The sequence below is a fragment of the Xiphophorus maculatus genome, chromosome 21, assembly GCF_002775205.1.
Source record: "Xiphophorus maculatus strain JP 163 A chromosome 21, X_maculatus-5.0-male, whole genome shotgun sequence".
NCBI lineage: Eukaryota > Metazoa > Chordata > Actinopteri > Cyprinodontiformes > Poeciliidae > Xiphophorus > Xiphophorus maculatus.
Genome location: NC_036463.1, coordinates 5,382,283 through 5,399,278, shown reverse-complemented (window position 1 = coordinate 5,399,278; position 16,996 = coordinate 5,382,283). Strand labels below are relative to the sequence as shown.

At 38.5% G+C, this 16,996-nt stretch overlaps 2 protein-coding genes across 2 annotated transcripts; both read right to left on the bottom strand.

Moving 5' to 3' along the window:
* Nucleotides 1-654: 654 nt before the first annotated feature.
* LOC102230289 (mycocerosic acid synthase-like) lies at nt 655-10,150 on the bottom strand. The gene is made up of 6 exons (XM_005805738.2): nt 10,093-10,150; nt 9,079-9,232; nt 8,181-8,341; nt 7,234-7,440; nt 6,969-7,150; nt 655-6,417 (listed from the first exon to the last, which is right to left on the bottom strand). The coding sequence occupies exons 1-6, from the start codon at nt 10,148-10,150 to the stop codon at nt 880-882; spliced, it is 6,300 nt and encodes a 2,099-aa protein (XP_005805795.1). The 3' UTR covers nt 655-879.
* Nucleotides 10,151-11,841: 1,691 nt separating this feature from the next.
* On the bottom strand, nt 11,842-16,121 carry LOC102225111 (retinol dehydrogenase 12-like). Its single transcript, XM_005805719.2, has 7 exons — nt 15,996-16,121; nt 15,621-15,736; nt 13,496-13,651; nt 13,314-13,418; nt 12,888-13,097; nt 12,198-12,390; nt 11,842-12,070 (listed from the first exon to the last, which is right to left on the bottom strand). The coding sequence occupies exons 1-7, from the start codon at nt 16,007-16,009 to the stop codon at nt 11,968-11,970; spliced, it is 897 nt and encodes a 298-aa protein (XP_005805776.1). The 5' UTR covers nt 16,010-16,121; the 3' UTR covers nt 11,842-11,967.
* Between the last annotated feature and the right edge of the window lie 875 nt (nt 16,122-16,996).

The following is a 16,996-nucleotide window of genomic DNA, read 5'->3' as shown; positions in this document are numbered from 1 at the left end:
TATCATATTTCCCACCATCATCATAAAACCAATAATCAGTCTGAATTATTAACTTATTGGTGATAAGAAATGACCATGACCTGTGGATCTCGGTTAATATAAAACAAGTAGAAACATTTTTACATCTATAGACAGACATCTGGCCTTTACATTTCTTGAAATTTAATAAAATAGTACAAAAAGGTATCGATATACAGAGATTACATAATATTTTTTAAAATATTGTTAGTGACAATTATATTTTTTAGATTTAATTCTGACTTTTTCACATTTTCATTAAAAATTGATTGACATAAATTATTAAGATGAGCTAAAAAAGGTTTTAAAAAAATCCACAGCATCCTGTCTGAATTTGAAAAAGCAGTTTACCCCTTGATAAATCATGAATGAACTTTGATTAAACACATTTTTGGAAAGCTGAGTACAATTTCAGATTAATACTAGACTAGATAAAGAAAAAATCACTTAAAAATAATCTTTTTGACATCATGAAGAAGAATAAAAGATTAGAAAAACATGTATCATACCTATATGAAAATAAATCCAATAACAGAGATGAGAAACTGAATCACTTATGAAATCTCATTTCTAAACAACTGTGAAGAACAATAGTTAGCATTCACAAATGGAGAAAAAACAAACGGTAGTAAAAACTTGTAGAAGTAGGTATCCAAAATGTGTGATATTCATATTTGCATGATGATTTGAAGCATTTTGCAAAAAACAAAACAAAACAGGAAAACAGGGGAAACCTACACTACATTTAATCTAAAATGCACTAAAAACATGGAGACTTTTCATAAGAATTCGTACAAAAAAGCTGATAAAAGAATAATTATGAGCCATCAATACATGTAGCTGATTATTTTGTTTTAGTTTTTATAATCTTGTTAAAACATCAACGTCATTCTTGTCTTCATCTAGGGGAGAATTTTCGTTGACATTTGCTTCACTCAGTATGGTTACCACTGTCCATATTGTGGCGTTGGGATCCAACAACTTCACCAGAGGCACATTGACTCCTCTCTCCTGAAACATCATATTTTGCAAAGTCATCGCCTGCATGGAGTCCATGCCTAAGGATGTCAGAGGGGAGTCATCACTCAGCTCACTCTGATCAATGCCTATTGTCTCGCTGAGCAGAGAGAAAACATATTCTTTTGGTGAGACAGAGTCACTTTGTTCGGTTTTAGATTCTTCCTCTTTGAAGTTTTGGAAAGCCTCATTGACTAATACAGAAAGACGTAAGCTCAAGGCTTTATTTTGAGAGAGGATGTTGTATCTGATGATCCTGAAGTGAAACCTGCAGACAGCCTGCTGGGGTCGATTCAGGATGAGGCATTGCTCCAGGCTTTTATGGACTTCTACAACATCCAACAGCATCATCCCCTTTGCTTCCAGAAAGCGATGGAAGTGTTCCTTGTTTAGGAGCAGACCGAGGTTCAGAGGCCCCCAGCTGATGGACTGCCCAGGCAGCCCGAGTTTGCGCCTGAAGTGGCAGAACAAGTCAAGAAAAGAGTTGGCTGCTGCGTAGTTTGTTTGGGATGCATTTCCAAGGAACGCTGAGATGGAGGAGAAACACACAAAGTAGTCCAGATGGCAGTGCTTTGTAGCATGGTGTAAATTTAACACCCCATTAACTTTGGGTTTAAAAACCTTCTCATAAAGGGCTCTGTTAAGGGTTTCAATCAGACCGTCATGCAGGACAACCGCACTGTGAAACACCCCTTTGATTGGGAAACCCTTAAACTTCTGCTGGATTTCAAGGATGACCTTCTGCACACGCTCAGAGACGGAAATGTCACACACCATGCTGGTGATGCTGTTTCCATATTGCTGCTGAATATTGAGTATTTCTTGCTGCACCTCTGCTGTGGGCTTGCTCCTGGAGAGAATTACGATGTACTCCCCTCCTCTTTGTGAGATAAACTTTACTGTTTCAAAGCCCAGGCCAGAGAGACCGCCTGTCACAAGGTACACCGCTCTCTTTCTGAACAACTGCTTTTTCACTGGCAGTAGATGAATCTCAGTCAGTGTGGTCTTGTCATCTTTTTCCAAAGCAATCACAGCCAGTTTCTTTGAACTGACGTATGATGATAATATCTGTGGTTTTACATCATTACCTTTAGATTTCACATTCTGAAAAGTGAAGTTTTCGATAATAAACTTTCTGCTGACGTTCAGCAACTTCAGCCAGTGATAAATGTGAGACATGTGTGCTCTCAGATAACCCTTCTGCAAAACAGTTTGTATCTGAACTGTTTGCACATGAACACTTCCCTTTATGTTTTGGCACAAGTCCTGAACAAGCAGGGTTTGCATTTGAGATTCACAAAGTACTACGACATACCGAGCCACTGGGAAATCGCAAATTTTCACAATGAGAGACTCATCAAATGGTGGCAGGATGACAAATGCATCCAACTGATTGAGATCTACAAAAGATCCATTACACTGTGTGCTTAAAATCACATTCCAACCAGATTTATGAGAAGTAAGTACAAAGACTTTCGCAAGAGCTGAATCAGGGTTGGGGCAAATGATCCCCAAATTCTTTTTGGGTTTAGGCAAGACTCGATGAAGCATCTCCCAAGCCAACACAAAGTAGGAAACACAAGGTGTTTCTTGAAAATGTGGGAACCTCTTGATGCTGTAGCATACGTCCTCTGGCACATGAACCTTACTAGCCGCCACAACTGGATAACAAGAGGCAACGTAGTCCCCAACTTTGAGTTTTCTGACATTTTTTCCAACTGCAGTGACAGTACCACTAAAGTCAAGCGCGATTAACTCATGCTTCTGAGATGAGTGCTTGTTCCAGTAGAGTGTCTGACCAAAGTTTAGATGTGAGGCACTGACTGGAAAGTAATCAGATGAATGAACGCATATTTTACTTGGTCGAATTTCAACTGATGTGCCATTGATTGGATCCGTTTCCTTGTCTCGAGGAATGGCATTCAGTTGACTCACTGTATGTGCGTCAGCTGTCTGAAAGTTGCAAGGTTTAGAAGTTGTGGAGGTGTAACTACTTTCTGTATGGTCAGTGACTTCCAGTGGGGTTCGGACGATTGACGGTTTTAAGATCAGCCCATCTTTTATGACCAATTCTGGGTACTTTTCACAAGGATGTGATCTCAGGACCTCAGAGAGAGCTTTAATGTCCTCAGTAAAAATGGAGCCTATGTCAATCAGTTGAAACGAAAGATCAGGAATCTCTGCTGCAAAAGACCTGACCATTCCAGCCAGAGCAAAACCTGGACTTATGTGATCCACGGTGATGTCAGATGAGCGATAGGTCACTGCTCTGATGGCTTTGGGGAACTGAATCCTCTTCAGCTCCTGGACAATTTGCCGGAAAATCTCACAGCAACTTGCAAGATTATGCAAGACAGCATCAGGTGATTGTGATGTAAGATCTTCTTTGCCCCACAAAAATAACACTTCATTAAAGTTTTTCTTAATATTCGCAATGCTGAGGTTTGAAAGAAGAGACGGGAATCCATTGCTTAAAATATCCTTTGCATGTGTGAAGGAAACAAATCTAGATTCTTGGTCTAAATGTGGTTGTAGAGCTTTTGAGATACCTAAATGATCAGAGAACACCAAAGCCTTTGGAGGCTTTGAAGAAGTGGAGCTTTCAGGGATGATACTGAAGTCATTATGGTAGAAGTACTCTTCAACCACATGACAACGACTGCCAAGGTACTGGAATATCACATGCTTCACCTCAACCAATACTCTGCCTTCCTTATCTGCAAAGCAGCCACAAACCTCAAAGTGATCTACACCCACATCAGTTGCTCTCAGGTAGATAATCATCTCATTCTGCAAGGGTTCAAAAACAGCAAGGCTCCCTATTTTGGCAGGAAACCCCGGTCTGCCTGTAAATATATGCTCAACGGTGACAGGGAGAAGTTGCATTAAGTAATCCAACACAACAGGATGAATGCAATAGTCATGCAAATGTGGTCGGAGCTCTTCTGGAACTGAAATAGCTGCAAAGGCCTCCTTTAGATCCTCACCATAGTGCACATTTGCTTTATTCTGGAAGACATCACCATACTGGAAGCCGCCTTGAGAGAGATGTCCATAAAACTCCTGAAAACTCACAACAGAGGTGCATCTTTTGGAGATCAAACTTATCGAAATGGCTTGTTCCTCAATCTGCCTCTCTCCCTTTGAAACCACCGTGCCTGAAGCATACACTGTAGAAGAAGAAAACACTTTGAAGCCAGTTTCTTTTCCTTTTGGCTCTATTTGGACCTTCATTTCAGCAGAGTTCTGTGTCAAAATAAATGGGCTGTGAAACGTGACGCTGAGGTGCAGCGAGCTCAGGGGCACTTTTGGTTTAGTGGTGGCCATGACCGATGCTAGACCCAACTCCGCATAGAAGGCACCGGGGATGATGGGTATATTATTGTGCCTGTGCTCTTTCAAGTAGAAGGTTGAGTCAGATGTTAAATTACAGCTGAAAATGTTGCTTTCACTTCCAGTCTGACAGAGAACAGAATGAAAACTTGCTTTATTGTTTTGGGCAGCTCCAATGATCACGTCTCTATTGGAGCAGTCAAACTGGTACTTTGGGAAAACCAGTGGTGTTGTCTCATAGCCTTTGTAGAAGACGGTCCAATCTACCTGAATGCCCAGTTCGAACAACTTGGAAACAACGGAGATGACTGATTCATAATCTTTCTTGGGTTCCACTGAGGCAACAACTGCTACGTTGTTTCCAAGAGTTTCCATAATGTTTCTTTGCAGTGCTCTTCTTGGCCCTATCTCTATAAACACTACACCTTTCTTCCCTTTAGCTGCTGACCTCAAAGCTTGCTCAAAAGCAACGGGCTCACGGATGTTCCTTGCCCAGTATTCACCCGTGCTGAAATCTCTGTTCTCAGCTTCCCTTCCTGTAACTGTTGAGAACAACTCAGTGTCAAGCTCATTCTTATGCAGGGTGCCAAGGGTGTCCCTAATTTCCTGGAGAATTGGGTCCATCATGTGGCAGTGGTAAGCAGCAGGGACATCGAGCACACGGAGGAAGAGATTCTGATATTTGGATGAGTTGCTTAGCTCTTCTAGGAAGCTCTCAATTGCATCTGCTTCTCCTGAGAGAGTGCAGGACTGTGGGCTGTTGAAGGCTGCAATGGCAAGTCTTCCAGAATATTTAGGGAGGATCAAAGCCACATCTGATACAGCCATGTTACTGACCACAAGCATTTTACCACCAGCAACTTTCCTTTGAAGGGTGCTGCGGAAGAATATGACTTTCACAGCGTCTTCGAGAGACAAGAGGCCGGAGCAGTGAGCGGCAGCGACTTCGCCAACCGAATGTCCGAGCACAGCATCAGGTTTGACACCCCAGTGCCTGAGAAGGGTGGCAATCCCAACCTGAATGGCAAAGAGGAGAGGCTGGACAACATCTGGGTTTTTGGTGTCACTCCTTTCAAACTCACTCTCAAGTGTGTTCAGGATGTTTAGAGAGCTCATCCTTTGGAAAATCTGAGTGATTTCTTTGATTTTTTCTCTGAATACAGGCTGGTTTTTCAACAGCTGCGTGCACATGCCGTGGTAAGTGACACCATTTCCACAGAAGACAAACACTAATCTTGGATTTGAGAGAGCCATGCTGATGTTTTTGCCAACACTGGCTATGAGCTTCTCCTTAAGATCGCCTACAGATGAAACTGCAATGGCCTTTCTGTATTTATGCTTTTGGTGACTTCTCCTGCAGGCTGATGTGTACGAAACAGAACCAAGTTCTATGGTGATATTATCCTCCAACTGTTTTATGGTGTCTTCTATCATCATAGTCAGAGATTTCAGTGAATTTGCTGACAGGACAAAGTATTTCACCTGCTTCTCACTGCTATGTTTTTTTAAGTTTGTCTGCATGTGCTGTTTGACGATGGCATGTGCATTCGTTCCTCCAAAACCAAAGTTGTTCACCCCTGCAACCCTCGCTGTGGTAGATTCCCATTTCTCAATATTCGTAGGAATTTTAATATTCAGGGCTTTGGTATCAACACTGGAAGTTTCATCAGAGTAGAAAACAGATGGGACGATAGTTTCATGCTTCATCATCAGAAGAACTTTAATTAGTCCGGCCACTCCTGCTGCTGACTCCGTGTGTCCAATGTTGCTCTTCACCGAGCCGATCAACAGAGTCCCTGACCCGGAAGGTCTGGCTTTGGCGATGACGTTGGAGATGCTTCCTGCCTCTGTCGGGTCTCCCACTGGGGTTCCAGTCCCATGGGCCTCGATGTACTGGACATTTGCAATGTCAGTGTCTGAGTAGGTTCTGCGCAGCAGTTCCTCTTGTTGAGTCGTGGAGGGTTTAGTAATCGGACTGACAGAGTGTCCATCTTGGTTGACTGCGGTTTTACTGATGATTCCCCAGATGTGGTCATGGTCTTGAAGAGCCTTGAAAACGGGACCAGGATGAAACAAAAAATGAGGAAAAGAACACTGTGTAAATGTTTTACAGCACAGGTGTCAAAGTCCAGTCCTCAAGGGCCGGTCTCCTGCAGTTTTTATATGTGCCACAGGTACAAAACACTGAAATGAAATGGCTTAATTACCTCTTCCTTGTGTAGATAAGTTCTCCAGAGCCTTGCTAATTATTCTATTCAGGTGTGGTGCATCTAAAAGTTGCAGGACACTGACCCTTGAGGATTGGAGTTTGACACCCCAGTTTTATAGGGTCAAATATTTGTGGGATTAGGAAAATTGCTAGCTGTAATTTTTATATCCAACGCAACTTGTATAACGTGTTACCTAGTCCAGTGGACTAAAGTTAATGTAGTTGCATAGATTGCAGATTTCATTCACTATAGTTAATTAATTGTCAAAGGTTAGGAACATTGGGTGCATTTATAAAACTATCCAAAAAATTAAACATAAAATCAGAACTTTATATTGTTGGACATTGGTAAAATAGAAACAGTTTCTTTAATCACTCTGCAAATCTTCACCTTTTTCAGTGGCTTCAGGAGAACCACACCACAGCCCTCTCCTCTCCCATAACCGTCTGCTCTGCTGGAGAACGGCTTGCTCGTCCCTTCAGGTGAAATCATCTTGGCCTTGCTGAGCGCCACAAACACTCTTGGGTCAATGATGCAGTTAACGCCTCCACAAACAGCCATTTCACAATCGCCTAGATAAGATAAATCTTATAAATAGCACCAATAATAAAGCTGCCTGTCGATTTGGCAGGCGAACCACTGCTGCAGGACAGACCTTGTTTAATGGCCTGGCAGGCGAGATGAAGAGCCACAAGTGAGGAAGAGCAGGCGCAGTCTATGGAGAGTGACGGTCCAGTGAAGTTAAAGATGTAGGAGACTCTGTTGGCTGCGATGCTCATGGCGAGTCCGGTTCCGGTCCAATGGTTGATCACAGTTGGGTGCACGTGTGCAGCATTAATTTCGTAGTCTCTGTTCATTATTCCTACCATAGAAGAAGAAAAAGAATTATCTCAGCATGTGGTCGTCTGAATACTTTTTAAAGGGGGGGCAATTATTCAAAACTAATACTATGCACATTTCTATGCTTCTAAAAACACCCCATGTACTTGAAAAAAACACCACTCAGGTGTTTTGTTTTAGCAATAAATTAATGTTTTTTGGTACTTTTTCCCTCCCAAAACCTTCCGGTTAAATCACAATGCTCCGTTACATAGCAACCCATGTGGAACTCCGTTCGTTACCTAGCAATCCAAGTGGAACTCAGTCCGTCACCTAGCAACCCAAGAGGAGCTCCACCACATTTGGTCAACTGGTTTTACTGCTGTGCAATGTTTTACTGACTTTTTATCCAGAAATCACTTTCTGTATCCTTGTTGTTTGTGCGGGAGGCTCTACTTCTGCTTTTCAAAGATGCACAGTTATATAACTTCCTATCTATTTGCAGCCATTTTCATGTGCGAGTGTAAAATGTTGAGTTTGGGGGCGTGGCCAGCATCAGCTTATTTGGATTTAGAGTGACAAGACGCCCTAAAACACCTAATTCTGGAAGGGGCTCAAAATATTCAGAACTGACCAGATTAGAATCTCATTATCTAAGATGATTTATTGCAAAAAATTTAATGAAAATGTTTTGTATAGTACATAAATCTATCCAAACCTGTTGAAGAAGCATAGTAGGTTATCTTTAATATGGAAGTAAGGGTCATATGTTTTCTGTGTTACCAATAAACACGCCTGTCCTGGTCCCACTGGCTCTCTCCATGGGAACTCCAGCGTTTTCCAGAGCTCTGTAGACACAATGAAGGAGCTGTTTCTGCTGAGGATCCATTTGCTCCACTTCACTGTCACTGATGCCAAAAAACTTGTGGTCAAATTCATTGAACCTGGAGAAAATAAATAAATAAAATAAAAATCTCTAAAATGTAGAACTGTATAAACAAGTTCAATTACATTACTTTAACATATAATTTGCACCTAAACAGTACAAGTTAAAATTTCCAGATTGTTGTAATTGGAAATAATTTGATTTGTTTAGCCAATCATTGAGAAAAAAATATGGATGTTAATTTTTCAAAGTCATGTTTTCAACATGTTATTACTAAATTTATAAATATCGGAATTCAAAATTAAGTACTTATATTTACAACCAAAATATTCAAACTGCTATGTCAGTAAATACAAGTTTGCAAACTAAATGTTTAATTTACAAACTGAATATTTAGCTTGTGAATACTTAGTTTGCAAACTAAATATTTCGGTTTCAAATTAAATATTCATCAGCTCCACATTTAGCATTTATTTTTCTGACAAAATATTTATTTTCTAATTAGACATTTAATTTTCAAGTTAAATATTTAGTTTGCAAACTAAATATTTAGCAATCAAACTACAGTAAATATTTAGATTTCTAACTAAATATTTACTTTGAAAGTTAAATACTTTTTTACATGTACAGTTTTAACTTATAAATATAGGAATAACATGGTGAAAGTATGACTTTTTTATGACGGGCAAAATTATTGCTGTTATTTTTTTACAGTGTAACTTTACTCAAATGAGACCCAATGACACTGAATAAAGAACAAACAGATGTAAAGAACTTTTTCGATGAGGTTCGTACCCGTCAATGAGCGCGGCCCTGGCTGTGCGGGTTTTCCCCGGTTTGGTGTCATCTGGGTCAAACCAGCTGCCAACGTCGAACCTCTCTCTGGGGATTGAAACAGAACAGTTCCTCCCCTCCACCAGAACCTTCCAGAAATTATCAAGACCTTCTCCTGTAGGTAAAAAAAACACATGTGGAGAGAAAATATTGTTTTAATTTTCAGTTACGTACTCATATGTCTTCACATTGCACATCTAACATAATAAATCAATACCAATACATATCCCAATTAAGACATGATCAGTATCAATAGATAATACAGCTAATATTAAATATGCAGAATATTCACTGGACTTGTTTCTTCAAGTCAGAAGAAACATACTTGTAAAATCAAATGATTACTTTAAAGCTAAATCTGCGAGTTTATAGTCTCTTAATCTGGTAAGGTACTATAAAAACCTTAACTGTTAATTTTCTAACTGGAAAAAACTCTAAACAAGCAGCCAGAACTACAATGGAGTTGTTTCAGTCAAAACATTTTAATGGCCCTGTCAAAGTACGGACCTAAAACACCTTGAAAATCTATGAAAGGACTCAAAATGTTTTATTATTTTACAAAGAAGTGTGGACAAACACTTCAATCTCAAAATACACAAAAACTATATTTTTCTTAAAAAAAAAAGCAAAAAAAAAAAACTTTCATAATTTTTCTTTTTGTTTATATGTTGCTGAGTGATATCCTTTTTTTGGTTGTTGCTTGTAAACACAAATATTTAATCTAAGCTTGTGCTGAAATAAATAAAAGAGGACAAAAAGAATAACAAAAATAAATAATTTTAAATAAACATCAACATTGTTAATATAGACCAAATGTCTAGTGATTCTGTAATAATGTAATAATCTAATCGTACAGAAAACAAAAATATATTTTATTTCATGTTAATGGTTAACTATAATGATATGTTTAATAAACCTAAATATTATTACTAAAAGAAAAAAACAAATTAAAAGAAGCTCTGAAATGATCTTTACCTCCTGGAAAGTTGCAGCCGATTCCCACCACAGCAACTCCATCCTCTGCTTCTTCCATCCTAAAAAGCTTCAGAAAGTAACAAATAAAATTGAATCCTAAATCATGTTTTTAATCACTCGAAAGCGTCCCGGCTGCATTTAAACAGCAGTCTGTTGTAACTCTGTGTTGAAACGTTGAGAGCGGTTTAGTAACGCCTCGATGCGCCGCAGCATCCATCCCTGAGGAGATGTTATCACGGCTCGCTCTTATAGCAGCTACGTTTGGTTATGAAACATTAATGATTGATTGTATATGTGGCCATGGAGATGAAGGAGTCCAGTGAACACATTTATGAGAGCCTGCAAGTTTTAGGCCAAGTTTTATCAACATGTTATACAATAGAGGCTCTGTGGGCCATTTTACTAAAACCTGCTGTAACAGAACAGAACTCCGTGTTAAATATTAAATATTTATAAATATATACAATACATATTTTGGGATGTAATTCAAATATGACAGAATATTTTAAATTTTAAATAATCCTCATTATTCATTTTTACATTAAAATCTTTACTTATTGCTAAATACCTTGTTTGCCAAAAATGGCTGCTTTAATATGTATTTTTATAGAAAAAGTTCAGTTGTAAAAATCAGACAGCCTGGAAAAATGTGTTGTTGATAAACACCACAGATTGCTCGGCTAGTTTTCAGGTGCATCATGTTCTGCACCAAGTTTGTAAAATTCCAGAAGGACAAACTGGGTCATAATGCAAAGAAAGCGTAATCAGAAATAGATTATATTGATCAACATTGAGCCAAGCAGTCAAGGAAAACCTCCAATTAAATATATAACTTTTTAAATGGTTGAATGTTTTTGGAATAGAAAAGGTTTGAAAAGGCGGTAGTTTCCAAACCATGAAACTACCGCCGCTGTACTTCAGTTAGCATCTGCTCCTGCAATTCTGTTTGGTTGATGTCGAATATGTTCGCTATCCTGTTCTCCAAATAATTCAGTTTTGGACTCAGCTGCCCTGGGCTTTTTCTGCATTTTCTTTTAATAAAATATATTAAATACAAGATTAACACCAAACAACATTTATACATGATGCTGTTGCGCCTGAAGTTCCCCTTTGTGGGACAATAAAATCTGTTTTTATTCTGCAATCTTTAGCCTGGCCTTCAGGTTTTGTCATACAAGACGTTTCCTAATAAAACAAGTTTAATTTATTTAGTGTGCATCACTGCAAAAAACTAAATGTAAGCATTTTTGTCTAGTTTCTATTCCAAATACCAGTGTACTTGAAAGACAAATAACTTTTGAGCTAAATACTTGTTTTGAGTCTAATTCTTGAATATTGATAAATACTAGTTCCATTGGAAGATTATTTCAGTTAGAAGAGCATAAAATGTCCACCCCCCCCAATATTAACCAATGATTTTGATGCATCTGTATCCCTCTAGCAAGTAAAAATAAAGCTAAATAATCAAGTTTGACTCAAAGTTTTATGTTTTAAATTTAAATCTTTAATTTATAAAAGTGCACAAAAATGACAGGTAGAAAATTCTACATAATGGGCCTGGATAAACCCACCAGAACCAAATTAATCCAGTTATCAGCAGGCACTCCTATGATAAAGTTTACAAAACTGGATCTTTTAAATAAGCATCCAGGTTTACTGTGCAACATGTAAACAGATGGGAACAAATTCCCCATCTGTTTTAGTCAAAAAGACCATGAAAAATGACTTCATAGCTGTATTCATTTAAAAAACAGTTAGTAAAACCTTGTATTAACACAAACATGTACAAACAGCAGGGAAAATGCTGTGCGCAACAAGTAGTTTTCTACGAAGACGTTAAGGAATGAGTTTGTAAAATAAATGGGATGAAAGGCTTTAGTCCCAAGACAAGGATAGCATCTTGCAGCTCAACTCCCACAGCTTCTGTGCCAACTCGTCGTCTTTTCCAGCAGCAGAGCAGTTGGCAGCAGCGCAGCCACTGCAAACAACCAGAGGTTGACATGAACTACTTTATATCCACATTCCATCACACAAATGGGTCATTTATGGAGATAATTCCCACAAAGCCCACAAGTCATTAGCTGCTACCTTTGAACTGGACGTACCTGTAATATCCACCGCTCTCCTTTTCTAAAGATGGCTCCACGGCGCAGTAGATCGTGGTCTGAGCTCCCTCCGCCGAGTCTTTGGTGAAAGGTTTGGCAATCTTCATGAAGAACCTCTCGGGGGCGCTCAGGTGGCGCCACAGGTCCGTCTGAACGACGCCAGGGTGGAGGGAGTATGCGGTCACCCCGGTGCCTAAACGAGCGTCCAACACATCAGCAACAACCAAAACATCAGGAGCTGAAATGTCTTCAGAATCTAATGATCGACGAGGTTTAAAAGCTTTTAAATTTTTATGTGAATTAGAGTTCCACTGGGGTTGCTAGGTAACGGCAACGCGAGACGTCTCAGGAACTGTTTGAAACTGCTCGTTTTCCAGACACCATGAAACGGTAATTTATTGGCAAATAAATTTTTATTAGGCGTTTGGGATTTTTTAGAAGCAGTCGAGTTCTAAATGGAAGTACAAAAAAAAAAGATTCGGTGTGTGAATTTAGCATAATCAGTATCTCTGAATTTGCTGGAGCCTGTTTTTATTCTCACCGACTTCTAATTCTTTCACAAACCATTATTTTAAATCAATCATTTTATTCCTGGAAAATAAAATAAAGCTCCAAACATGTAAACTTCCAACAACAACTTTAAATGAACCGTATAATAAGTTAAATGGCAGAGATGAGGTTGTGACAGACCTTCCAGTCTTTTGGCCAGTGAGCGGGTGAAGAGCACGTTAGCGAGTTTGCTCTGAGCGTAAGCTTTGCTCTTGTTGTAGCTTTTCTCGCTGTTTATGTCCTCCAGGTTGATGGCGCCCCAGGAATGAGCCATGGAGGACACGTTTACGATTCTGGCCGGGGCCGAACTTTTAATCAGGTCCATCAACAAGTAAGTCAGCAGGAAGTGACCTAAAGAAAGAAAAGAGCCAACATTTCAACTTAAATTCAAACATTTTACAGAAATAATGTTGAGAGCTAATGTAGAACAATCACATTAACAAACCTCTATTTTAAGAAACAAATGCTGTATAATATTAATAATTGAATTATCTGATGTAACAATAATCACGAATGTATGCGTCATGTTACTACACACCAAGTTTGTTTGTGGTTGGTTATATTTACCAAAGTGATTGACTCCAATCTGCATCTCAAAGCCATCGGCTGTCTTCCCATACGGACAAACCATCACACCCGCATTGTTGATGAGGAGGTTGAGCTTCAGCTCATCTGCAGAGTAAAGAAAAAAAAAAAAGTTTTAGACTCTTGAAACATTTAGGTAAATTTATATCTATTCCTCAGTTTACTTTGCTGGACGTTTGTTGCAAACTCTCTGATCGATTTGGTGTCTGATAAATCCAGTTTCATGCAGACGACATTGTCGTTGCCGGAGCTTTTGATGATTTCCGTCAACGCCGTCTGGGCTTTCTCCATGTCCCGACACGCCAAGATCACTCTGGCTCCTAAATAAATACAAAAAAAATTATTGAAAAACTGAAGTTCAGCATACTTTAAGGAAGAAAAAAAAACAGCAATTAAAACATCTAATCACTTCACACACAAAAATAAAGCCACACATATGTATTAAGGCAAAACTGCACAAAGAAACTCTTAGGAAATGAATAGAGCGCCCTCTTGTGACCAGAAGTGTGAAGAGGTTTCTCCTCAGGACCAGATTATGTTTTATCATCTTGGTCAGTTTGGACCTCCAACGATCAAACTACGATAGCGAGTTAGGTTGTCTAAATATTCTTACATTAGGTAGTGTGGAGAAAAGAAAAATAATTGATTCTAAAATAAAAAGTTCAAAAGGGAAAAACTTTCATAATTGTCTTTTTTTTAAATAGAAAAACTAACAATTTAAAGTAAATTTGAAGGCAAATATTAGTGAGCTCAAAATTGAACACAAAAGTTCATATACATCTCTAGAAGCAGAAACTAATTTTGACCTTTAAGTATTTGAAAATCTTTTTTTTCCCCTAAAAAGGTGCGACAAAACAAAAAAAAGCTTGGGTGCAAGAATTGGGTTCACATTTAAATACATATAGGACTATGTAAAATATTTTGGCCAAAAGCTGCTGGCAAACATCCCACACACCGACAAGCCAGAATATTTCTGGAGGAAATCTCAGATGAGATAAAAGATTGACAACAAGAGGTTTATATTCACACTTGGAGTTACATCTGAAGCAACCATGAAGCCTTTGACTTTAGATTAAGCCTCAAATGCAGAAATCAAAACATAAAAAACAAACTAATTTACAACTTAAAAAGTACATTTTCAATTTCTGTTTAAGGTGCAAGAGGATGTTCACTCTACATCTTGAAGACAGCCTGGCAAAAACCTAATGAGACAACAGGGATTATTTCTTTCAGTCCACTTTCAGTTTTAGCACAAACGCTAGAACTTGTGTACAAATTAGTATCTGTGGCTCAGATTATCATCTGTTAAATGACAGCGATGATCTGAGCCACAGAAAACAGATAACACATGACTGACTCGAGATTTGGTTATTTAACTGTCACAAATGTCCACCACTACTTCATTTCTTATGAAACAACTTTAACATTTATGATTCTACTTCCTCCCTTATGTCAGTCAGATCAAAGCTGCTGATTGCATTCAACCGCAGAAGTAGTTAGAATTGGTGTAAATATATAAAACCACACTTTAAGGTTCCCGCACAGTGCTGCTTTTCAGTCCCTTTTCCTGCAGAGGCACAAGCTAAAATAGTTTAGCGTTCCCCATGGAAGTCCAATAATTCAACTAAACAGCAGCTTTAAGTCATATTCTAATCAGGTAGTGAACTTTCTATCTTTCAGGTTCTCCAGAAAAGCCAATGATCCAAAGCATGTACAATTAAAAAGAGTATCCATTTAAACAAATTGCAAAGTAGCTTAAAAAAAATCCTAATTTATTATAGATTTGAAATTTTTAATATGACTCTTAACTAGTTTAGTAATCAATAACTGGAGTATAGAGACTCAAAAAAGGGGCAATTTCTTAAAAAGGCAGAGCAGTAATTAAGCCAAAAATATACATGCATTTTGCAGTTAAGTTAAACACTGTTGTCTTTAAGTGGCATCGTTTTAGCTTCACCTAGTCAGAGGTCTCAAACTGCAGTCCTCGAGGGCCGCAGTCCTGCAGTTTTTAGATGTGCCACAGGTACAAAACGCTGGAATGAAATGGCTTAATTACCGCCATAATCGTCGGAATAACCCGGTAGAACGATCAATTAGTAGAATAATCGCTAGTTGCAGACCATAAAAAGTTTTTAAAAATGGCAGGTTTTTAAAGTCTGTAGATTACTGCACTATTAGACCTTCATATCTTGACAAAATTATTTTCGTTTGTTATGATGTCAAGATCATTTAAAGTACTTAATGTCAACCCAATAAAGATCAGAAACCAGGTTTGATTGAGCTGCTTACCTCTCTTTGCCAGATCGATGGCGGTCTCCTTGCCTATCCCGGTGTTTGCGCCTGTGATCACCGCGGTTTGGCCATCGAGCCTGACGTCAGAGGACCAGGGAGCCCCGAAGAGGTTTCTGGGGAAGTTATGAAATCTCAGCCGGTGTCTCAATCAACGTAATGGGCGTGGACGTTACTAAACTACCGCTAAACAAAACCATGACAGTACGCACTCAAGCTTAAATGTTACAAATGAGACGCTAATAACACTTAGCTTACAAACTGAAGTTGTTTGTTTGGCTAAAAGTTTACATACAGCTAGTATGATACAGATAGTCAACACTTTAAACAAACAACGTAAAGATTAGGCGATTACAAACAGAACAGCAGCCTCACCTTAGAGCTTGCATGTTACTAGGCAGATGAAAATGTTACAAAAACCCCAGAAAACCGGACAAACTGAGAACCAGTTCTACAGCAGCTTCCTCCACGGCGTTTCTCAATTAAAATGTAAGGCACAACTGTGACGACACACTTATCTCCAACGGACAGGCGTTCTGACCAATCAGATGCGAGCTCGTCAGTGTTAGACACAGCTGATTGGTCAAAGTCTGTCGCCGTTTTTGATTGGTCTGGTTGATTACGCATACCGGTAAACCAATATTAATTCAGCCATAAAAAAAAAAAAAACATTTTAACATTTTAAGGGAAATTATATTAAAAAAATAAAAAAGAGAGAGTAATAGAAGACGATACAACCAAAAAATCTTAACTTTCAAAATTTTATTTAATTATATGAACGTTAAGAATATTTTTTTTGTTTCATTTGTATATGGATTATAATATTAGCGAAAGAAATCCCTGTCCAGACATTATTATGATATGTAATGGAGGGCTAACTGTCATCAGTTTTACTTTCCAATTGTTTGAAGTGGTTGGGTAAATAGTTAATAAAATTTTATGATCAGAAAATGTTTGTATTTTTAGTCCTCATTTAAAGAAACCAAACGTTTCTTCACATTTTAGGGTTTCAGGCAGTTGGTTCCACAGTTAAATAGCATGAGAAACTAACATTTGCAACTGATAGGTTTATTTTGTCATAACCTGCAAAGAATCAGCCAGAGACAGAGATTAGGTTTCTTTTTGATAGGTTTATTTGTCATAACCTGCAAAGAATCAGCCAGAGACAGAGATTAGGTTTCTTTTAATTTCTTTTCTGCAGAATAGGAGAATTGAGAACAGACGCGACAAATCGCTGTCAAACACTGTCTGGACTCAATTCTGCCAGTTCTTTCTTTGCATTTCTCTTTATTGTATAGAAAAAGGAGGTTGGGCTTCTTCACACAGTCACACAGAGAATTGACCAACCGTCTTTACATTCTGAAACCTCCTATGGA

What these genes read in the sequence shown, in the direction of transcription:
- LOC102230289 (XM_005805738.2), bottom strand. Translation starts at nt 10,150, where the DNA reads ATGGAAGAAGCAGAGGATGGAGTTGCTGTGGTGGGAATCGGCTGCAAC. An exon ending in CGGCTGCAACTTTCCAGGAG is followed by an intron (nt 9,233 to 10,092) that starts GTAAAGATCATT and finishes TTTTACCTACAG; the next exon opens with GAGAAGGTCTTGATAATTTC. An exon ending in AGGGCCGCGCTCATTGACGG is followed by an intron (nt 8,342 to 9,078) that starts GTACGAACCTCA and finishes TATTTTCTCCAG; the next exon opens with GTTCAATGAATTTGACCACA.
- LOC102225111 (XM_005805719.2), bottom strand. An exon ending in CATCGATCTGGCAAAGAGAG is followed by an intron (nt 13,652 to 15,620) that starts GTAAGCAGCTCA and finishes GTATTTATTTAG; the next exon opens with GAGCCAGAGTGATCTTGGCG. An exon ending in TGCAACAAACGTCCAGCAAA is followed by an intron (nt 13,419 to 13,495) that starts GTAAACTGAGGA and finishes TTTACTCTGCAG; the next exon opens with ATGAGCTGAAGCTCAACCTC.